The 24,417-nt window shown below is 46.5% G+C and overlaps 1 protein-coding gene across 2 annotated transcripts in view; it reads right to left on the bottom strand.

Moving 5' to 3' along the window:
* Window positions 1-8,373: 8,373 nt before the first annotated feature.
* Map3k9 (mitogen-activated protein kinase kinase kinase 9) overlaps window positions 8,374-24,417 on the bottom strand; it is a 75,981-nt gene continuing 59,937 nt past the window's right edge. Inside the window, exons 9-12 of one of the 2 annotated variants that reach the window (XM_027931633.2) lie at window positions 21,333-21,401; window positions 19,809-19,921; window positions 17,998-18,801; window positions 8,374-16,660 (exon numbers count right to left, since the gene is read on the bottom strand). In XM_027931633.2, coding sequence (XP_027787434.2) covers window positions 16,176-16,660; window positions 17,998-18,801; window positions 19,809-19,921; window positions 21,333-21,401 — 1,471 coding nt within the window. In that variant the 3' untranslated portion in view covers window positions 8,374-16,175. The remainder of the gene's footprint in view (window positions 16,661-17,997; window positions 18,802-19,808; window positions 19,922-21,332; window positions 21,402-24,417) is intronic. The other variant, XM_027931634.2, reaches the window with a different exon arrangement.

Below are 24,417 nucleotides of genomic sequence, written 5' to 3'. Positions count from 1 at the left end.
AGAATCCACATCCACTGTGAGCCTCTCCTGGCCTCATGTGCCTCTTTATCTGCATATGGAAAATGTGCCATTCAACTTGGCCAATGGCACTGACCATGCTTCATTAGAGAATAAACTGAGTGGACCTGGAAAGCCTTCAAAGCCTGGGGGTGGGCGTGGGAGGATTGGCATGAGGATGTCTAGATCATTTTCAGAATTGATTGTTTTCTTTCCTAACAGGTGCACTTGAGAGAAGAGTCCTGTCTATTTCAGTCTTAGCTGACACTCCAGCACCTTGCTTAGTGCCTACTACACAGATATTAATGTGTATGAGTAAAAATCAGAGGAACACACACTTACACCCCTGGCCTACAGAGGAGGGAGTGGGTCCCACATCACACCACTTTTCTGGCAGCCCATAAGCTGATTTATCTGTCTAGCCAAACCCCCAGTTTGAGCTCTTGCTCTTTTTACTGGTGACCCTTCTGAGAACATTTGCCCAATAAAATCTTCACCTTTGAAAGATAATTTTGTCCTTTGTCAGCTACTTCAGACTGCTTTTGAAGAGACAACAAATGTGGCTTCAGACTTTCCTCCGTTTCTAGTTCCTCACACAAAGTCAAAGCCATCTCCAAAGTCAACTCTCCCACCCTCACCCCAGCTACTTCTTCCCCACCCAGCCTTCCAAGGGCCCATGTGAATAAGCTGCAGGCGGCAAGTTTTCTGCCAGGGAAAACTGCCGAAATTTTACTTTTAAACCCCAGAGATTAATGTTATCTTATTAGCAACACAAAATGGGAAAGACTGAGCCCTTTCAGTTTAATCTGCTTAGTTTCCAAGGCTGCAGGGAGCTTCTCCAAGGAATGTGCTGAGCTTCTGTTAGCGGGGGTAACCAAAAAAAAAAAAAAAGCCCAACATATTATTTGGCATAAATCTGCCTGCTTAATTTACATTGTAGAAACCTAATGATTAAGTCCAGGTTTGTCCCTTTTTTCCCCTATAGACTCTACAAATATCATTAATATTAGGAAATCTTATATTATACAGCTTAGGACCACAAATCCCAACTTTATATGCTTTCTCTCCTCTCTCTCTCTCTCTCTCTCTCTCTCTCTCTCTCTCTCTCTCTCTCTCACACACACACACACACACACACACACTTTGCTTTTTATTCTCATTAGCACCATCTAGTGGTACTTCACATGTTCTAATACTGTTGATTTTTCCCCAGCCCATTTTTTTTTTTTTTTTTTTTTTGAGACAGGGTCCTGCTAAATTGCTTAGGGCCTCGCTAAATTGCTAAGGCTGGCTCTGAACTTGTGATTCTCTTGCCTCAGCCTCCCAAATCACTGGGATTACAGGCATGTATCACAATGCCCAGAATGTTCTAACACTCTTAAAAGTTATGGAAGACCCCAAAGAGCATCTGTGTATATGTTATAGCTATCACATTGCTTTATCCTATTCGAAAATAAAACTCAAAACACTTTTTTTTTGTAATTTAATTTTAATTTTATTTATTTATTTTTGGTGCTGGAAGATTGAATACAGAGCCTTGCACACAGGAAGTGAGGGCAGCACCACAGAGCTACACCCTCAGACCTATTTATCTATTTGTTTATTTATTTAGAGACAGGGTCTTACTAAGTTGCCCAGCTGGCCTTGAACTTTCGACCCCCCTAAGACTCCCCAGTTGTTGGGATTACAGGTATGTGCCACCACACTTGGCTATTGATTCATTTTTAAATAACAGTAATAAATCCACTAAATGTTTTAAATAAATATCATTTTAATGAAAAATATAACTATATTTTCTGAAACAAAAAAAACATTATGAAGAGTGGCATTATTCTACAGTTTTGTTATCCGGCTTAATAAAAGATACCTAGATTTCCATGTTCAGAGTGTTTCAATATCTTGTTTTGGTAGAAACATATGAAGAAAATCCTCACATGGAAAAGGGAGGGTGTTTTAATACATTTTCAGATAATTGTGGATATCCTTCTTTGATAGGACACCAAAACGCAACAAGTTGTAGTTTCATCAAGCTTAGGTGAGCTTTTTATACTACGTTAAAATTCGCTGGTATCTCTTAGTCTTTAAACGGATTTTTAAAAAAATATTTCTTCTTTAGTTGTAGTTGGATACAATACCTTTATTTTATTGATTTATTTCTATGTGGTGTTGAGGATGGAACCCAGGGCCTTGCACGGGTTAGAGGAGCACTCTACCTTTGAGCCACAACCCCAGCCCTGAATGGAATTTTTTTTTTTAAATACTTATTTATTTATTTTTAGTTTTCGGCGGACACAACATCTTTGTTTTACGTGGTGCTGAGGATCGAACCCGGGCCGCACGCATGCCAGGCAAGCACGCTACCGCTTGAGCCACATCCCCAGCCCTGAATGGAATTTTTTAATGTACGATTTTTATAACTTCATTCGTTGTCATTTGGAAAATATTCACTCTTTGAGTTGTGCAGATCTTCCCAACAGCAACCCATTACATGACACCCACAAATGGCATTCACTGATATCACTAACAATCTGATATAAAAAGTCTTTTAAGTATCAATAGATTGTGAAGCTCATGACATACACATTTTCCAAAATCCTAATTTTCACTTGTAAGCCTGATTTTTACCATTTACAACAAATATAGTTGTTTTTCTTCATTTTCAAGAAAACATATGCCAAATACTTGAGTCTGAATAACCATTATTTGCTTGACAATCATCCTTTCATGTAAAAATAATGTTCCATGAAAAAAAAAAAAAGCAACCAATTCAGCCTACAAGCCCATCAGTATAGGTGCTCCTCCTACAGGCGGGCTTGCACTTCAGTACGCAGCCTCAGTGCTTGGTGTGAACATTAAAAATATGTGCTGTAGCCAGGGGTCAGGATTTCGAGAGTCAGGTGATTGAAATGCTAAGTACTTACTGCTTTATCAGGAACAGGCTTCAGTGGACTGACATCTCTATTATTCGCAGTGCCTGGTGGTGAAGAATACAAGGACCGCTGTCCAGGCTGTTGTGATTGTCCTGTTAGGTGCTAAGGTACCATGACATTTCGCTATCATGTCAACACAGCGAAAGGCCAATAGTTCAGTGTTACTGTGAAAATAGTTTTGTCCTCACATATCCTCAGGGATCAATGGACCAAACTTTGAAAACCATTATTCTCCTAAGCTAAGCTCCCCCATAAGATGGGTTGTGGTTGCAAGGAGGGAGGGGTGATTATATTTTGAGTTCAGTATCTTTTGCTCAGAGACAGGTGCAAAGAAAATATCCCCATGCATGAAAGCCACCTCCTAAACCCCTTGCTCCACATGTTATTTTCCATTGGCCATTCCCTTTCCTGATTCCCCATGAAAAGTCTCCTTAGAGACACCGATTTTCCTCCCGCTGGGGCAGATTAAATAGAGCAGGTAGTACCTCGCCAGGAGAACCTGCTCTATGTGCCACCTATGTAAAAATATGTCTTTTTCTCTCTCAGTCATTACCTAACCTTAATTCTCATGATAAGAAAAAGCTATCAGAACAAAGTGCCCTGCAAGGTGAGGAATGGCAGAAGATTTAAAGCAAACAAACACTTACATTGGCTGTTCCCAAATACTTCAAATCCTCATTATCATGAGCACCCAGTAGCAATTTAAATCTTACCTTTCAGGTCTCAACTGAGACATCACTTCTCACCTCTGTCCATCTGTTGATCTCTCTCCTTCCCTCCATAGAATGATGTGGACAGGGAGAGTTACAGATATTTACATACAGATTCTCAGAGCCTTAACTGGTGCCTCTCCCCACTAGATAGCAAACACCAAAAAGGCGACACTCATTTTCTGCCTCCTTCACTCTCAGGGGTTTAAAAACACAGTGGTGACCTGCTTATAAGCATTGGTTTTAGGTGGAAGCTTGTAGCTGGGGCCTGCCTCTCCATCCACCCTAGTCCCCATGCACCTTTACTGCCCCTAAGAGGGCCTCACCTGCAATATGTCTGGCCCTAAGCAGAACTGGAATTGCCAGCACCCTGCATCCCAGAGAGTAGGCCTCAGTAAATATTAATGAGAGGCTCAGAGGGCCATGTCTTTTCTTTCCAGATTGTATAACACTTAGAGCAAGACGGGGGTCCATGCTGGTTTAATTGGCTCCCACTAACCACGGCACTCGGGGCTTCTTTCCATTTGCAGGTGTCTCCATGGTGCTTGGTAAACATCTTCCTTTCATCCTAGGGAGACTGTCATCTTTCACGGGGAAGAATCTGACTTCTTTTTTTTAATATTTATATTTCAGTTTTCGGTGGACACAACATCTTTATTTTATTTTTATGTGGTGCTGAGGATCGAACCCAGCGCCCGGCACATGCCAGGCGAGCGCATTACCGCTTGAGCCACATCCCCAGCCCGAAGAATCTGACTTCTGTTCCATCTTTCTCTTTCCCTTTCTCTTGCCCAACTCTCCCTTGTCCCTTTCCCCCAAAGTCTACCACTTAATTAGGTGAGCACTTAATTAGGATAGAGCCTGCTCAGACACCTGAGTGGGTAGCAGAAAGTGCTCATTAGGAGGATAACACTCTCTCAAGCTGGAGACCTCCATTCCTGGGAAAGCAAGTCTTACAGAAGGCAGAGAAGGTCACAGTATTAGGGCTGGGCAAGGACTAGAGGCCGGGAAATTATAACAGGAGTTTGCGTAGATCATGTAGCGCCCTCCCGGACATGTTGGAGCTTAGATCCTCTCTGATGGGCGTTGGGGTGTCACATGATCAGACCTGTGCTCCAGGAGCATACAGATTTCCTAAGGCTGATCTTCTGTCCCAACTGTGCCCCTAACATAAAAAGTGTCCAGTGCCTCACCCTGGGTCTGCACAACAGGTCCTCCTGATGGGGTGGCAGCGCGCGACCATGCCAGGAGGAGGAGCCAGGCAGAACAGCAGACACCCATCCTTCACTGCCACCCCACCCTCTGTGCCAAAACATGTTCTCCAACTTAAGCTAGTTGGACTAGATCAGGTGGGGACTGGAGGGCTCAGAGGATTAGGACATCAGTTCCAGCCTTGAATGAAGCACATTCCACAGTCAAGTAAACAGGGTGTGGTGAACACAGGCCCAGATCAGCTCCTTTTGTGGAGGTGCATGTTCCCATCCGGGACCTGGCATTCCCACCCAGCTGTGCCCTCTAGGAGACCTGCACAGCTCCTCCTCCCTCAGAACCTTCTCTGCTCACATGTCCTCACCAGATTCTGCTTGTAGTCTGCAGGTGACTCATTCTGGCACCATCTCTCCATGAGGGGGAAGGGATGAAGAAAAGGGTGAGGGAGTTTCCATCAGGACTGAGAAGCTGGCCCAACCGTGGCCCCAGTTGTACTTTCCAAGAGAAGGGCTTCTAGAGTCGCTTCTTTTTTGCTCAGGGCAAGGAACAGCCTTAAAACAAGTGGCCTGGGCCTATAGCACATCTGTAGAGGAACCTACTATTCTAAAAAAGTATCCCCAAACCACTTCATTTGCCATTGTTTTGCTGAATATGAAAATAGCCTGTGGGGCTGGGGTTGTGGCTCAGTGGTAGAGCGCTTGCCTACCATGTGTGAGGCACTGGGTTCAATTCTCAGCACCACATATAAATAAATAAATAAATAAAATAAAGGCATTTGTGTTCATCTATAACTAAAAATATTAAAAAATAAAATAAAAAGAAAGTAACCTAGGCCAGGCAGAGTGGTACACACCCGTAATCCCAGCAGCTCAGGAGGCTAAGGCAGGAGGTTGGCAAATTCAAAGCCAGCTTCAGCAACTTGGCGAGGCCCTCAGCAACTTGGAGAGAATCTGTCTCTAAATAAAATATAAAAAGGGCTGGGGATGTGGCTCAGTGGTTTAATGGCCCTGAGTTCAATCCCTGGTACCAAAAGAAAAAGAAAAAAAAAAAAGTGACCAATATTCATTGTTAAAAACAAAGTTTGAAAAATTCCAAGAAGACATCTTTAAACCATCCACGACACTGCTCCACAAAGGTAATACTTTGTCTTTTTCCTATCAAGTGTGAGTGTATTTTCTTTAAAAGATGGAAATATATTTTCTGTATATAACTGGAATCAAATTGTTTTTTGAAGATTTTTGTTATCCTGCCTTCTAACTTCCACTTCACTGTTCCCTTAATTATCCTTGAATAATCTAAGGTAGTGACGACATAATAGCTCATTTGGTTGATAATAAAATCAGAGATAGGAACCTAGAATGAGGTATTGAGAGTTCATTTTTTAAAAGAAGGAAGTGCGCTACCTGATACAGGAGGCAGCTGTTTTACCATCTCACACCTCCACACCCTCCCCACCCCCATGCTCTAGGACTCAACTTAGGCGGTGTGTCCTCCATGGAGTATCCTAGGAAGCCCAGCTTAGGCTCACCCCAGCCCACAGTGCTCCCACAGCACTCTGAGCATACAACATGAGAGAACTGACCACATTGCATTAAACAGATTTCTTTGTATTTTAGTTTCCTCTATCAGGTCACAAGATCTTTGAGAGGCAGGGCTCCATCTGAATGAGCTATGAATTTCCAATGTTACCTGGCACCAGACAACAGAAGGTCCTTAACCAACACCTGGTTAAGTCCCATGGCCAAGAATTTGGACTGTTTCTTAAGCCGTTCTGGTTCTGCTGTGCTCTCTTTCTCACATTCTTGAGTGAAGAAGAGGGTAGAGGTAGATTAAAAAAAAAAAAATGCCTTGAGTCATTAGTAGTAATTTGAATGCTCTTGTAAATAATGTCAGGTTGACTTGTAAATAAATCTTTGTCTGCATCTGACTCTTTTGACACAAGTGTAGATGCTAGAATCAGACAAATCCCAGTTCCAAGATTTGCCAGTAGTGTGGTCTTGGGCATATTGACCTTCTCACCTTCTTGTCTTGAAGAAGAGATAAAATGGAGATAATAATGGGCCTGCTCTAATCCATGCTGAGATATTGTAAATGAGATAATGTAGTGTTATGGTTTGGATCTGGAATATCCCCCAAAAGGCTCATATGTTGAAGGTTTGGTCCCCGATGCAACAATGTTCAGAGGTAGGGCCTTTGGGAAGGTGATTGGATCATGAGGGCCATATCTTCATCAGTGGATTAACCCATTGATGGACTCATGATTTGATGGCATTATTGGGAGCCAGTGGCAACTGTAGGAGGTAGGGCCCAGTTAAAAGAAGTAGGTCACTGGAAGGATACACCTTATCCATGGCCCCTGTTCCCTCTATCTCCCTTCCGGCTGCCATGAGGTAAGCAGCTCTGCTCCACTGCTTTCTCCACCATGATGCTCTGTCTCACCAGAGGCCACAGCAATGGAGTCAGCTGACCATGGACTGAAACCTCTGACCAACACATGTAATTTGGGTCTCAGTCCGTTCTTGGCATATTGGGCTAGTTGTTATTATAAGAAATTACTGGGCCCATGTTACAGTTCTTAGGACAACATGACCAACGGCTTTCCAGAAGCATGTGGCAATCTTGTCCATGCTAACAGCTGATGCACCTATCCATATGGCGCCAGCAGAGTTTGGTCAACATTTCATCTTTGCCCAGTTGGCTTTACAAAGGTTGTCTGGACCCTGATCAAACTTACCTTGAGATTCAGCACACAGTCCAAGCATCCAGCACAAAACTCCACCTCAGTCATTCTTCCCCACGTGTCAGAAAATGAGGCAAAGAGGTTAGGACTGAAATGAAAGGTCACAGCATTAAAGTACAAAGCTGTCTTATTTTTTAAGTTCAGAAGCTATTTTTCTGCCTGTCGCTGAATGATGAAGTAGAAGACTTAATGGTGAAAAACACCCCAAACAAGAGTCGTCCTGTCCACTCTATCCTCATCCCCATTGAACCCAAAGTCATGGACAGTGGGAGCACAAAGGCTGCTTTGTGACCAGCTTGCTCCAAAAGAAGAGGAAGTGGTTTACCCAGTGTCACACAGCTGACAGTAGCCATTAAGAGGATCAGATCATAGGGATCCTTGACTTTTGGCCAGCATATCTCATCTACCTGTTGACAGCTCCATTCCTGTTTGTCCTCCTAGCCCCACAACCTCACCAGGAAGGCCAGGGTATAGTGGTAAGGAGCAGGAGGTGACACACACTCACAAGGGGCTCAGAAAACCCAAATCCATGACCTATGGTCAAATCAAGTCATCTGGACAGGTACAGCAGCATCTTTCTCAAGGGTCCCATGGTCCTATTGGGAGATTGAGAAACCTCAGAGAGTCTGCTCACTCACCGCCCCTTCTCTGCATCTCCATCTCTCCTCATAGTTTTTAACCTACATATAAAAATTCTCTGGGAACAGCTCAGTTACTTGGACATCTGGCTTAATTAAAAAAGAAAAGGGAATGGACAAGTTTACAAAGGACCATGGCAAACCAGAAGTAATCATTATAACAGTTTTATTCAAGTCTCTGTGTGCTCTGGCGTGGAGACCAGGCTGAGATCAGCATTACACTGTAATACAATAAGAGGTTTAGCCATTGAACCAAGCCTGCTTGGCATCCCTAGTTGACAATTTACAGTACCTCGAAAATAGGAGGAAAAAAAAAAAAGAAGAAGAAAAAGACAAAGAAAAGAACCCACTAAGTTTCCTTCAGGACTTTTCAATTTTTAAATATTGTCATGACATACAATAACTTAAATCCCAAAGCAAAAATGGAAATTCAGAACACAGGGTCAGGACACGTGGACAAGACATTGGTGCAAAGAAGATTTTGGGATGAAAACAAGTCGCTAATTACATAGGAACAAAGCTAACACATATGGGACCTTTCACTTTACCTGGACTCAAAGGCCCTAAGAAGAAAATCACAAAGAAAGCATTTCTGTGAACTAAGTAAAATCCATCTCCAACTCCCTTCCTTAAAATCCTCTAAAAAAGAGTCTTAGACCATGCTATGTCTGTGGGTGGACAAGTGTGGTTGTGGACAAACGTGCAGAATAGGTAGTGAGGGGAAGCAGAGGGGCATGTGAGTGAGTTTATCACCTGCTTGCTATAGCTGGGTACCAAAGGCCTGTGGCTCACTGTGACACAAAGGCAACGGCCTAATTCCAAGTTCCCCAGGAGGAGACACACTAAAGTCAGGCTTCCAAGCTCAAGTGGAGATAAAGAAAAGCAGAGTGAAGTTGTAATGAAGATCCATAATGGGGCAACTGTGGGCTGGAGAGAGGCCCACAGCCTTCTGGGGTGCTGCACAAATCCCTGAAGTATCGTAGAGAGGAAATGGTGGCGGAGTTAGCCGCCAGGAGCAGAGAAGTCAGCTGAGTGATGGGAGGCGGCGAGCCCAGCCACACAGGCAGATGGCAGATGAGCCAAGGGACACAGCTCCTCCTTGGACAGAGGACAACTCAAAGCCTAGGTTGGCCTGAGCAAGGCTAAGTTCATTTCAGGGCTTCTGAGCAGTGGCCTAGAAATTATGCTCAGAGGAGAAAAAGAGGACATCAGAACAGTCTCGGTCAGCAACTTGCTTCCCGCTGTGACACCAGCAGGTCATGTAACCATCTGAGCTTCAGTAGACCCAGCCTTAGGTGGGGGTAACACCCAGCTCCCAGGATTACTGTAAGGAGTCAAAAAAATGTATGTCCATAAATCCTGAGGATATTGCCTCCTACGTAGCAGAAACTTAATGGTTTCTTATAGTTTATTATTGGCCTCCATATCTAGGCCGGGATAAATTCATGCCTCACTCTGATGGAGATGAAGAAAAGGGCCACAGACAACACGGTTTTGAAATGGGAGGTTGAATAAATAGTGAGAATGAAATAAAGATGACAGAGTTTAATAATGGTGGTGAAGAAGATTCTGGTAGAGGGCAGGGGAGGTTGTGGGGGGGGCAACACTTTAAAGGCTCCCTATCAGTTATAGTGCTAGGGATCACTGCTCTTGACATTTGAGGGCAGAAAAACCTCCATTCACTTCTGAATCCTGGAATCCAAAGATCTCCCAATGAGGTTTCAGATGAGAATCTACAGGACCCTCTCTGCCGCCATCACTCCACCGCCCCCCACCACCACCCACACACATACATATTAGCCTCAGAGAGCCTGAAGAGCAGCCAAGGAAAAGCCACCTCCAACTACAGGTCCCAGATGGAAAATGGGATGCTGCATTGTTGTTACGCCAATGCGTGAACATTCCCAGAGAGCTTCTGCCTCACTCAGGACTCGGGGAAAGGCTGTCCAGGAAAAAAAAATGAAAATACAAAATCTGCTTCACAATGCTGCTGAAGACTTCAGAAATGTGGGCAACACATTACTTCTGAAACCTGAACTTGAGCTAGGACAGAACAAGTAACACCCCGTCCATGGGGCCTTTGCTTACCAGGAGTTCAGAATGTCAGGGGTCTACCCCACACATCCTAATGGGAAAGTCTTGTCTTTGAACCCCTGGAATTATAGTCCAGTATCCCATCCTGAGACACCGATCCAGTTGTCACATCCACGCCTGCTAATCAGTCTAGTAAAACTAAGAAGTGGGTGTTTGCAGGAAGAGAAGGTCAGACAAGTCAGGAGGGAAGATGGGTGAGGGGGAAGGGGGGGTCTGTTTCCAAAGGGAAAAGAGATGTATGGAAAGGCTCCCAGCTCTGGTTACCAGCTGGGCTCTGAGCCTGGAGTTTTCAGCTCAAATTCCAAAGCAGGTTCAATAGAGTGGATGCAGGAAGCACAGGTAGCAAGAATCAGGAAGGACGAGTCCTACGGGCTTGAGCTCAGCAAAAGAATCCAACATTCTGAAGAGCCAAGACCAGGGCTCCCCAGGCAGCTAGGGAGTTCAGGGTCCATCCAGCAACAGAAATGGACAGCTCATGGGTATGAAGAGAATACTTAGAAACAATCTGAGAAAATCAATGAGACTCATCTGGCCTGCAGAGACAATCAAAAGCCTGGGGGTTGGGTCAGGCTAATTAGGCACCTATGAATCAAGCAGGGTTTCAGCTCTGACCTCCCACCTTCCAACACCAGCACCTGAGGTGGAGAGCAGCCAGGTGGCAATGCCAGGGGAAAGATTAGGCCTGAGGTCTCCTCAGAAGGAGTAATGGGGTTTCCTTTTATATGTGGGTTTTTGTTAATTTGGAATTAATTCATTGTTTTTTCTTTTTTCTTTTGATACTAGGGATTAAACCCAGGAGATCTTTACCACTAAGTTCCTCTTTATTTTTTTTATTTTGATAAAGGATCTCACTAAGTTGCCAAGGCTGATCCCAAACTTATGATCCTCCTCCCTCAGCCTCCTGAGTCGCTGGGATTACAGGTGTGAATTCTTGCTCTAGAAAAACACCATTTTGCCTGAAAAAGAGAGACAACTGGAAACGTGCTCCTAATAATAACTGTATCTTGACAAGAAGTCATTCTCCAGTCAAGTCAAGGAGGCAAGGGACCCCATATGAAGCATGGGTGAACTACATGAAGTAGCCAATGTTCAACTGCCTTTGACCCACGACCACACATACAGTCACACACATTTTTTTCTCCACCAAGGGAAGCAATCTAGCAAGGTAAGGCCTATCACTGTTGGACTTGGAGCTCCAGGACCACACATTTAAGTGACAGAGTCCCAATATGTTTTTAGGCTGACCCCAAACTACTGGGCTCAAGCAATCATCCTGCCTCAGCCTCCTCAGTAGATGGGACTGAAAGTGCATGCTACCGTGCCTGGCTAGGATCATACATTTTAAAGTTAAAGGGCTTCAGCTCGGGAAGGCAGCCATATTCCAGTTCAGTTGGGCTTCTGAGGTCCAGAGAGAAAGACATTTGCAAATTTACAGCTAATAAGTAGACAGCTCATATCACCAGGTTCTTACCACAAGGTTTCCTTGTGTTCACAATGCACGGGGGGTTACACTCACCTCTGCCCCAGGTTCACAATCTGGTGACGTCCTCAGGAAATGTCTAGCAGTACACAAGCAGCTAGACTTGCTTCTTCTCTTAAGTCCTTCCAGAAATGGTTGAGTATCTCCAACCATCTGACCTGGTCCCCTCACAACCTCAATCACAGGCACAAGCTCAAAAAAACACATCAGGAAAAGTGCAAGGCTCTGCACTCATGGGGGCCACCAGACAGATGGCTATTTCAACCCTGAGTTAAACCCCTCACAGCCATCAGTACCAGCTGCTCTTTGCTCTGTGATCAGGGCAATCCCAAGGACTCTGAAGGCTGAGGCAATAGGGTCACAAACTCAAGGCCAGCCTGGGCAATGTAGTAAGACCCTGTCTCAAGATTAAAAAATAAAAAATAAAAAGGGCTGGGGATGTAGGTTAGTAGTAAACCTCCTGGGGTTCAGCCGGAGCAAGAAAAAGTGAACTTTATGAGTTAAGAATGTTAGATGTAAAGGGGGTGTCTTCTTGTGTCCCTGAGCAACAATGGCCTGGGGGAAAGGGGCTTTGTGAGGAACCCCATCCTGTGATGCAGATGTCCCACAGGCAAGGGGACCCTTTCCCAAGATTCTCCAGCAGGAACTGGCCTTATGATATCAGACTGTGGCTCTTGTCAAATCCAACTGTGTCAGTGATCCCCCCAAATTAAGAGAGAGCAAACTGTCACTCAGATGCTGGCCCAACCTGCCACTTCCCATTTCTTCCTCGTTAAGACACAAATGGTGAGAACAGCCAGCCTGCCAGGTAAAGTGGGGGTTAGGGAAAGATGTTGGTCAACACCAAGTGCTACATAAAGTGGTCGCAGAGCATGTGCTGGCCATGGGGCCCATTAGTCACACTAAGCCAGCTCCAAACCTCTCCTCTTCCAGAAGCCAAAGGATAAAACAAAAGCAAAATCCCCTAAGGCCAGGGTGGCAAGAACCACAGTCAACTTCAGCCAATTCATCCTGCAGAGGTGGAGGAAGCTTCCTCTAGGAGCAGGGAGCCAACACCTCACTGCCCTTCTCTGATCCAGAGATTCCCACTGCCCTTTTGAGGGAAGCATATGATAACAGCTTTTAAAGGAAGGAAACTCAGAGGGGCTAAGGGACAAGCCTGAGGTCACTCAGCAACAGCAGGATGGGAACAGCTAACTTTCTCAGTCTGGTGGCCTGACTTGGCAATCAGTCCCCACAGTCTTTTAATTTCTCTTCACTCGAATCATCTTCTTTAAGCAGTCTCCCCTTCTGTTCCAGACAGCATATCAAATGTAGAAGGAAAATGACGCCACTCTGTAAAGATCAGGAGGCAAAGCCAGCTAGCACTATTCCGAGTTGCTCAAATGTAGGATGTTCTTGTTATCATTGTTACTGCCAGACTCTGGGGGTGCCAAATGATGCTAAGTTAAGAGCATCCACCAAAGCCTTATGGAGGGGGGGGGGGGGCAGGAGGGTAGGCAACAAAGGATAACTTGGACATCTGTAGAGCTCCTGGCAGCGGTTTGGATCCCCCCAAGGGGACACTGGAGGACAATCAAGTTTAGAATTAGCAATAGGAGTTGAAGGATCCAAGGAGATGGTGCAGAGCACATACTACCTATTCCCATCACCATCTTCCATGTAGTGACACCTGGTAAGAGCAGGACAGAAGCCTCTGAGGAGAGAGGAGGACAGGGAAAGGGGGAGGCTGGCTCTGGCTGCTCATGTGGCTTCCTTCACAGCTTCAAGCCTGCTCCTGACCACGAACAGAGAGCAAGGAAACCTGAGTGGACAAAAAACCCACTCCAACTAATACTATCTAGATCTCTACGTCCCCTTCAGCCCTGCCTAGAGAGTGTGACAGGCAGGGGCCCAGAAGAGCAGGCTTGGAGGAACTGAGATGGTAACTCCTCTATCTCCGCCCGCACAGGCTCACAGCAGCCTCTTTAGAATAACCCTGCTTTCACTTCTTTCAGGTACAAGTATGTCCTTAGTAAAGACCCAGGCTTTCCTTTGTGTTTCCACTGCATGGACGAATAAAAACTGGATTGAACCCTCACTCAAGAGCAGGTGGCTGTCTCACAGTTTACGCTATATCCATCACACTAGTCTTTCCAAGAAGGATGACTGCATACTAACAAAATGGAAAAAGTAAAAAACAATGAGCAACAGAGCAGGTTTAGAGCCAGCATGGTTTGCATCACCCATGGACTGAAGCCTACCTAAGGGAGCCAAGGGTATACAAGTCATGTTCACGGCTTAGGGGCTGAGGTTTTCGAGGGACCAAGGGAAGCTCATTGTCCTCATGGGTTGGCTCAAACTGCTCACAGGATTCACATTTTTTCCTCTCCTAGCTGAGGAGTAGGGCATGGGGGCAAACGTAATCTCACACAGGGCTGGGGATGGGTCTCAATGGTACAGAACTTGTCTGACATGCGTGAGGCCCTGGTTTCAATCCCCAGCACTGAAATAATAACAATAATCTGTTACACATTGACTTCACTGAACAAAAGAAGGAGAGAGATGAGATGCAGTAACAAAATCCTGGGTGACAACACCAGGAGCCAGGGGCCCCCCAAGCCTTGGAGGGGCCCTTGAACCAAAGGGCAAATGGGCTCATAAAGCAAGGAACAATATGAGAACCAAGGTCCCCTCTTTAGTCCTCCGCAGGGCAGGACTTCTGTCATAGTTACAGACAAAGAGCAATGACCAGATTTGCCACTGGTGCCAGCTGCACCAGCTCCCCATCCTGGCATCCAGACAACAGACAAGGAACCTGCAGACTGACCTCCAACCACAGAATATTTCACACACACACACACACACACAAAGGCAGTAGAGCAACATTTACAGTCTTGAGGGAAGAGGAGCAGGACCTGAGGGCTGTACTTCTAATCAGGCTGTTATTGCCACAGGAAGATCACGATTCACATACAACACCGGAAGCCTCAGAGGAGGACAGTGAAGAAATACATGAGAAAGTTTTTGCTAAAGCTCGACATTCACATCCAGGAAACAAATGCCGGACAAGTCAGGGTTGGTTCCTGTTGTCCTTTCTACCCAGCTCGTGGTGCAGAGCACAGCATGAGAGCTAATTGTGCACAGAGACAGAGGTGGCCTTGGTCAGCTTCCAGTCCTTGGGACTTGACGGCTATTATACATCAACGGCTCACTGAACACCTTATAAACAGCATCACTGTGCCATATCCATTTACAAAGGGTATTACGAATGGCTTGGGTGTCACAAAAATGAATGGCCCAGGTGAGAAGGAATCCCCACCATTCCAACTCCCAGTGTCTAGGGCCTACCCCAGTTCTGGGGCAACAAGGAGATATCTACCAACCAACCACATGACCTGAAGCCCACTGATTGCAGGGATTAGTGGGAAGACCAAAGGAAGGGTGTAACACATAAAGATCTGACAACCAAAGAGATGAACACAGAACTCTCTGACTTCAGAACTGGCACCAGGAAGCAGACCAAGCAGCTATTCCTTGGATGAGCATATGTTTGTTTCAGCACATGGTGTGACCATATTCTGACCCCAGGAAGGCAGATGGGGGCCCTGCAACAGATGCTGGTTTCTGCCCTTGAGTGTTTCCAACAAACAAACAAGGATAGACTCCACCACCCTCCTCACTGCAACCTGACTATACTTTCCCTAACTCCCTCCCCTTTCCTGGATTCTCACTGAGCCAGTTCCTCTTACCACCTGTGTGCTCAGATACATAGACGGAGGACCTGGAAGTGCAGGTAGGTAGTGACAGGTCCGTCCGCCCTTATGCTTCCACACTGGGCTACCTTGCCCCCAGTCCTCAGCTGGCACAAAAGGGCTTGGGACACAGGATAGCTCACATCTCACATCAAATAAGATTCCAATTCACAGGTGCTGAGGGGGAGTGGACGAGTAGCAAAATCAATCACAGAACATCCAATACTGGTGTGTGGGAAGGTTGAACTCAGGGCTAACAAAGGGACCCCCCTAGGCCAACTCTGGGCATACCCAACTGGCTGAGGAGAAGAAGCAGCAGACAGATTTGGCTGGATGACTCTGCAGGGTCACCCTAAAGGCGAGGAAGACTGTGGAGGGTGGGGGACATGCACGCGCCCCTCCCTCCCCTACACAGCCAGAGCTGATGGCCGCAGCCCCTCCAGTGGACATGAGTAGAAAGGCCCTGCAGGGCAGGAGACCCTCTGAAGTGGCCCTGTTTCCATCCCTTCCATCTTCAAAGTGCATTTTCAGTGCAAGAAGTAGGGCTGGATCTCAGGGGGTCCGACTCTGAGAAAGGGCTGTGCCAGCCAGCTCCCTCCATCTCCTCCTGCTTCCCCCTTGCCTGCCCATGCCCCTTTTCACGCTAAGACCAGAATTCCTGCTGGATCTCATAAGCAGTAGGCCTGTGTGTGTTCAGTTCAGCTCTGCACAGCGGCACGGTACTGTCCTGACTCTGCCCCTCTGCGTCCAGGTCCAGAAGCGTCCGCTCGGCGGGGGGCAGCGGTCCTGCCTGAAATGGGAGCAGGGCTGGAAGTGCAGGCCGCTCCTCCACAGTGCTGCTGCTGCTAGCAAAGCAGGAGTCCAGGTTGCTGGGTGTCTCTGTGCTGGAGCTGTTGGCTGGGGAGGCGCTGCGGGCATGGCTGGGGGACACGAACCACCAAGGGTCTAGCCTTTGCCGATTGGCAGAGGGACGTGGGCGAGGCAGAAACTCCAGAGTCTTGGGTCTCTCCAAGGTAGAGTCCTGCTGTGTGTTCCAGCGCCTTGGGGTTGGGGGAAAGACCACATTAGGGTCAGGGAGCCGGGGGAATTCACCTGGGTCTCGGCTAGGACTGGGGGTTTTCAACATTCCTGGTCAAGAAGACAAAGGGAGAAGAATCAGATGATGGCACCGTATTTCTGGGTCAGATATTCACTGCTCTCCCCACCCTGCCATCTCCCTATGCACTTGGAATAACAAGAATTAACAAATACTTACCGAACACCTACTATGTCTACTATGTGCCATGCAGTGTGCTGGGTGGTATTGGGGATACCACGGTACCTAGGCCAAGGTCCCTGTATCCAATAATAGTAATGAGTGTCCTAACTGCAATGAATTAACTAAAGGCAGACGCTGGCAAAAGAGCCACAAACGGGCCACATGTGTTTGTAAATCAAGTCTTAATGGAACATGTGTTGGAGTTACTCAATGCCTGCTATCCAACCAGAGCAGCATAGCTGAGTGGTTACAGGAGAAACTGCATGACCTGCAAAGCCCCAAGTATTTACTATCTTGACCCTTCCCCAGTTTGCTGATCCCTGACTTAAGGAAATGTCTGTCATTCGTTCTTCATCATTTAATAAATGTATGATAGGAACAGAAGTCTAAGTAGCAATATAGAGTCTCTGTTCCCAAAGAGGTTTATATCTGAGAATACAAAAGCGTATTAAGAGGAAGGTCAAGTCAATGGTAAAAATATAATTGTCACTGACACCTAAATCTCACTAAAGGTATGGCCTTCCCTGCTTCTCCTCCTGGACTGGAGCCAACTCTAAGTCAGTCTGAGATATTCCAGGGAGCAAGGGTGGTGACAGGGAAAATCTGGGTTTGAGTGTGTGTGTGCCCAGGTGTCGGATACAGCAGGTAAGTGTGTGCACATGGGTAGTAACTCACCTGGACACATGTCCATGTCTGCTGAGGCAGGTGAGTCAGAAATGAGTGTTAACAAGCGAGCTGACAGATGGAAGCCTTCCTGTGAGTGTGTCTGAGCTGATGTTGTAATGGGAGACCTGTAACCAGCTACGTGGCAGAAAACGCCCTCCTACCTGCAGCGCAGCATTCCTTCCTAGTATCCATGGTACCCTCCAGAAATAACCAGAAGCTAGATTCCTGCCCCTTCTGGACACTGCCTGCACAGCAGTGCTCTACCCTGGCCAAGGGCCTAGACATGACAGTGCGGTACCAGGTCTGATTCTTCCAAGAACCCACCTGTCTTCTTTTGGTTGCCAGGAAAGATCCCTGCCCTGTGGCCCCATCCAACCCTGGTCACCTCCCTGACCTCAGATTGGTAATTCTTGCTTGGCTGAGTAAGAGATGGAATGGGGCTTACTCAGATCCAGAAGTAGAAAGAGGAAATGAGGCACCTACACCTTCACTCCCTGGGAGGCACAAAAGACAGAGGAGAGAGGAAGCACCCGGGACTCACCTGATCCAGGACTGGGGCTCAACCCATTGCTGGAGGGGCTCCTGCTAGCTTGGAGAGCTACAGGCTTAAGGGCTCCATCAGAAGGAGTCCGCCGGTGACCACTCGGCTGTGTGGGGGCCGTGAGGGTGACATGGGTGGGAGTCAGGGACTGGTTAGGGTCTTTCTTGAAGCGTTCCACACGGACATTGACCAGGGGGTTATGGGTGCATGGGGTCGGGGGCGGGGCCTCGACGGGGCTGACTGGCATCTCATACACCACGATCTCATCGCTGTCGGAGCGCAACAGGGAGCGGGTGGAGTTGCACTCAGAAATGGAGGAGAGAGAGAGCAGCGTCAGGGAAGCGGAGGGGTCCCCCAGCAGCAGCATGGGTTCTTCCTTCTTGAAGAGCTTTCGGGAGGGGGGGCTGGTGCTCCGTCGAGGACGGCTGGCCCTCTGGAAAAGACCTTCGCGTCTCTTCTTCTCCTCCCGGGCTGGTGGCTCGGGCTCCTCTGGGGGAAGCAGCTGGCACCTGCCAGCTTCCAGCAAGTCAAACCCTAGGCCTGTGGCTGCCAGGACAGCCCCACAGCCAAGCAGAGCCACCTCACAGCGGCGGTGATGGGTACTGCTGCGCTTGAGGCTGTTGGTTGGTGTCAGCTGAGGGGTACTGGTGGCTGAGTTGACTGGGGTGGGCTCCTCATGGACTCCATCACTGTGGGGGCCATCCCCATCCTCTCCTCGAGGAAATGGGATACAGAGGTAGGACTGGTTAGGTGAATGCTGTAGACGACTCTCTCCACTCCTTGGGCCTTCGCTGTCCTCATCCTCTGTGCAGATGAGAGGAGTGGAGGAGAAAAAAAGAAATGGGTACAAAGCAGCAAGAAGAAGAATCTGGTCCTTTCCCCTGACCCCAGGCCTCCTGACTCAGTGTCAGGGATGCCAAAGTCAAAAGGCCTGACGGGCAGGACCTGGAATGGACATGGAACCAAAAGGGCTGTATTCCCCGACACGCAGTTGCAACCAACCCGGGGAAATGAATCCACATTCCGGAGCCCATTTTCCTATTTTTAGGAAAGAAGATCTGTAATTTGCTACTTCTTTGAACCTCACGTGTGTGTGTGTGTGTGTGTGTGTGCATGTGTGTGCGCACGCAATGCTAGGGATTGAGCCCAGGACCTCATATTCTAGGCAAGTACTCTACCACTGAGTCCCACAGAAACCCTTAGTACAAATAAAGCACGAGTCTCTAGAACACTGGATAGAACAGAAACATTCCTAATAGTTTCGTACCTTAAAATTGGAAGGACTTTTGGATTTCTAGAATGACAGCTTCGCAACTTAAGACTAGTCTCCACAAAGGATTAGAATCCCCTATAATTGGCTCCATGGATGGAATGACCTTAGAAATCTACAGAGATAAGAATATCACCTGAGAGAGAGCCTGGAGAACTTACCCATCATTCAGTAATCAGAGGATGGCACTGGTAAGCCTCCTGGGAGGACAGCTGCAGTGTCTTCTATCACCACCCCCCACTTTGTGGGCTCCCCTCTCCATAGAGTCAGGGACAGGAAATGCCTGATTCAAGGCCTCACCCTTCTCTTGCCCTAAGGAGACTCTTAACTGGCCCCTTGGGATAAGAAGCCAAAGGTAGGCTCCATGACAGCAGGAAAAAACTGACTTAGAAATTCAATGAAACGGGTACAGGACAAAGGAGTTGAGTAAAAGCTAAGACAAACACCATTAAGTAGTATTAGGGGTCCTTAAACAGTCCTGGAAATGGCCAAGAATTCCCTGAGGGACTAGGGAGAGAACAAAGACCAGAGCAATGCTTACCCATCTCCATAAGGCTGGTGAACCCTGGCAGTGCCGGGCTATTCCTCGGGCCCTTTCCCAGGTTGGGGGCACTGGACGACCACTGCTTGTATCCATCTACCAGGGATTTGAGGCTGAAGAAGAAGAAATGAGAAGACTGTCAGAAGTGGCCACTTTCTTCACCTAGCCTCCAAGGGCCTGAGGAAATGCCTTTCCTTGTCTGCCTGATCACAATGAGGACCTAGGGTACAGGCAGCATCTCACTGAGCCCACCTTCTGCACAAACAGAAGTGTACATGCTCTAGGGAAAGAAAAGCAGCAGTTTGACCCACCCTCCTCACATGCTGTGGAACTGTGGAGAGAGCTGGGGGACAGGGTGGGCAGACAGAATAAGGACTGCCCAGTGAATGGGGGTCCTGCCTGATCCCTTCTTAAGGGAGAAAATCCACAAACACTAAACACAACACACTCGTGACATTAGAAATATTGCAATGCAAAGACAATACTTGCAATACAAAGCAAGCATGGGCAGATGATCCAGCAGAAATGGGCTGGGCCGCCCCACTCACGCCACTGCTCAATCCTCCTTTCAAACTCCCGGCATGCTTAGGCCACTTTCAAAGCCATACATTTTTCAAAAAGAAAAAAAAAAATCAACCAACAAAGCATCACCGACCCAGTGCACTTTGGGACAGACCTATGTGGGTAGTACATTATGCTGTACTCCGGCCCTCGGTTTGTGTGGGGATGGAGAGAAAGAGGATATCAGCTTGCTCTCAAATCCCTGTGATCAGCTCATTCAGCAAGCCAGTATCTCACCAAGGATAGACAGGGTATCCCACAAACCCCCTAATATGATGGGGGAGTCAGAGGCAGGAAGCACTGGTCTTCTTCCCTAGAGGACAGTAAATAGGAGCACTGAGGAATCCATATGCTGTTGTGGTTTGGGGGATCCCACAGAATAATCAAAGGTGGCTCTTTTTTTAATGCTGAAGACCCATTCAACAAAAGCCCACTCTCCCCTGAGTCCCAGGCCACTCTGAACACAAAAGAAGGTCTGACCTTTTCCCTTGACCTCAGCAAGATGTTTCAAGTGCTGAAAGACATACCAGTGGATTCAAGTACATCTCAACGTCCACTGGTTTCAACCAAAATAAAGAGCCAGGGAGGAGCCCGCTGCTAAACCTACAGCCTGGACTTCTAACTAGTAATTTTATCACTTCCAGCTCTGGGGCCAAGGAAATCCAGATTAGCAAGTCAACACCAGTGCTCAAGTCTAAAGGATAAATAGCCATGGATCTTCTCCCTAACGCTAAGGGTGCCAGGAGTATCCCAAATACTGGAGTGGTCAGGAAAGTGACAGATCAACACAGGAAATTTCCCAAAGTGCACAATGGTATTGCTCTTAAAAAACAAAACAAAACAAAACAAAAACTCAGCTCAGCCTTTGCAGTGATGAGACCTGATTCTATGGGGTATGAGAACAGGAAATGGAAGGATGATTGCTGCCAGCACAGCTGGTGAAAGGGTGAGGATTAGACTCACCCCAAGTGGAAATGTGGAGATTCTGATGGGGTACTTAAGCCATTAGCTTTCTCACGCCTCTGAGGGGATCTTCAATGAATAAAGAGAATCAGTAGTGAGGGCATCCTGCTCAGCTTCTCCCATAGCCGAGATCCCAAGGCTGGGCTTGAGCTCTGTTGCCAGTCACCTCCCCATGTCCAGTCAGCAAAGTCCACACCAGGAAGGAAACTTAACAAGATGGCCTTTTGAGCTGTTTCAGGCCCAAGCCCTCCTATCTATAGGACCAAGGTCCCAGGGCGACTGCAGGGTGGGTCTGTGAATCCAGATAACCAAGCTGTCCTGAGACAAGTGTGTATGTGTCCTATAGAGCTGTACCATTTGTGAAAAGCAGGAAGATACACGCTCACTTAATGTTACTGAATTCAAGATAACTTACTGCCATTACATATTTTCTTCAATCAACAGGCTCTAAAATTAGAAATATAGAGAGAGGCTCTCAAAATTTTCTGTAATCCCAGCAGCTTGGGAGGCTGAGGCAGGAGAATTACAACTTGGCGAGGCCCTGTCTCTAAATAAAATATAAAAAGAACTGGGGATGTGGCTCAGTTAAGCATTCCTAGGTTCAATCCCTGGTACCAAAAGAATAAAAATTCTGACACCAAAGAGATTTTTTACTCAGAACTAGATGAAATCCACTTTTATTTCTTTAATAGGAACTGATAATCATGAGATACATGATATATAATCATGAGATATATGATATTTTTAATTGCTTCAACAGTTATGAGTTCTCTCACACCTCTGAGGTAATTGGTAGCGCATACCCTGTAATGCCAGGGGCTCAGGAGGCTGATGCAGGAGGATGGAGAGTTCAAAGCCAGCCTCAGTAATTTATCGAGGCCCTAAGAAACTCAGTGAGACCCTGTCTCTAAATAAATACAAAAAGGGCTGGGGATGTGGCTCAGTGGTTAAGCATCCCTAGGTTCAATTCCTGGTACCTCACCCCCCAAAAAAGGTATGAAGACAAACCTATGTAAGGAAAAAGAAAAGTACAAGTTGATATTCTGTAATGTGAAATATGGTTAATTTAATACCAAGATAAAAGGTATCTCTTTCCCTCTTTAGGTAGTGGGGATTGAACCCAGAATCACTCTACCACTGAAATACATCCCTACCCCTTTTTATTTTTTGAGACAGGGTCTCACTAAATTTCTGAGTCATTCCTTGAACTTGTGATCCTTTTCCCCCGAGTAGCTGAGATTATAGGTAAGTCACTGTGCCCAACAAAAAGTATCTTTAAATGAAGCAGAAACAAAGAAATTACTGGAATCTACAACCAGCCTGGCTAACGGTATTTGGAATTATAATGTCAGAAATTATCAAGTGATGGGCTGGGGCTGTAGCTCAGTGGTAGCATGCTTGCCTAGCATGTGTGAGTCACTGGGTTCAATTTTTAGCACTGCATATAAGTAAATAAAATAAAGGTCCATAGGCAACTAAAAAAAAATATTAAGAAAAAAAAAAAGAAGAAATATCAAGTGACTCAGGGTCAGCAAGTTTCTCAAACCCAGCTCAACTCCTGTCTAGCTCAGTGCTCAAAGAACCAACTAGGAAGCTCCAGCTCCTACAGAACTTGGTAGAGTAGAGTGATTTGCTGTCCTCTGTGGATTCATCCTGAAGCTACACACAGTATAGGTAGTTTGCCCTACATGTCTAACTTTGCTATTCAAAGGCATCCAGTGATTTCTGAAGCCTGGCTTCAGAAAATCAATCCTTTATTTTCACCTTGAATTCAGATCTGATGTGGGGAAACAGATTTTAGACATGAAAATTTTAGTATTTGAAAGATTAGCAAAACCAGGGCACCCGCAAACCTAATAGCCAACCTTAGTAACTCTTTGGAAAGTCATTATGTAATGGTGAAGAGGACTGCTGGACTCTCTCACACTTAGAATAAGTCATAAAACACTACTGGCTTAGAGTTGAACACTAAGAAGTTAAAACTGTGATAGCCATGCTTCGGGTATGGAACAGAACTACACAAGAGGTAAGGAATATTCACCCTGGCCAGTATGTATACAAGCTCCCTATGAGCCAGCAAACTATTTATGCACTTCACAAAGAAGAACTCAGAAAACCTTCACATCAGCTACCCATCAGTGGGATGGGTACTGATATCATCCCCAATCCACAGAATATACAAGCTCACACAGAAAACTGGGTGGAGCTAGGATTCATGCTAGGCAGTCTAGAGTCATCAGCCAAGCCCTCCACTACTACACTATGAGTGCCTGGCCTGTGAAGCACTGAGACTCAGGGGAAAATTGGCCTCTGGCCTCAAGCACTCAAGTGAGGACACAGTTCTTTCATAGCACCAAGGCCCCCTGGGCTTTTCCCATGGGGGGTAGTCAGTGTGACTCTGGGGTGAAGCCTGAAAGAAATTCTCATGGCCTATTACCTCTATCAGTGCTGGTTTCTCTGTCTGCCCCTGCTTCAGAATGAGCCTCTGTTGACCCCTGCTCTCTGTTCTCTTAACTATGAATGGATCCTTTAAGAGGAAGAGCCAGGTATGAGTAGAAGACTCAGACAGAACTTCCTGTATTTCTTCCTTGCTCTGAAGGGATCAGCAAACCGCACTGGTGGGCAACATCCTGCCCACCCCTTGTTTTCCTAAAGTTTGACTGGAACACACCCACACTCATTCATTTATATATTGCCCATGGTCCACGGCTATTTTGCTCCAAAAGAGGAGTTGAACTGTTGTGACAGAACTTTATGGATCACAATGCCTAAAATATTTATTATCTGGCCCTTTGTGGAAGAAAGTTTGGTAACTCCTATCCTAGGAAGTGCCTGGGAACCAGTAGATTGGAAAAAACTGTAAATTGTAAAGACCACGAGGTTTACAATTGAATACACAATAGAAAAAGGGTGTTTTATTTTTTGTAGCATTGAAGATAGAACCCAGAGACAATCTTCCACTGAGCTACATCTCTAGCCCTTTTTTTCCAGCCCCTAATTTTTTTTTTTTTTTTTTTTTTTTGTGACAAGTTTTCACTAAATTGCTGAGGCTGGCCTTGGAACTCATGATCGTCCTACCTTGGTC

The sequence above is a fragment of the Marmota flaviventris genome, chromosome 2 (assembly GCF_047511675.1).
Source record: "Marmota flaviventris isolate mMarFla1 chromosome 2, mMarFla1.hap1, whole genome shotgun sequence".
Lineage (NCBI taxonomy): Eukaryota > Metazoa > Chordata > Mammalia > Rodentia > Sciuridae > Marmota > Marmota flaviventris.
Note: the sequence above shows the minus strand (reverse complement) of the source record. Positions and strands in the feature narration are given on the sequence as shown.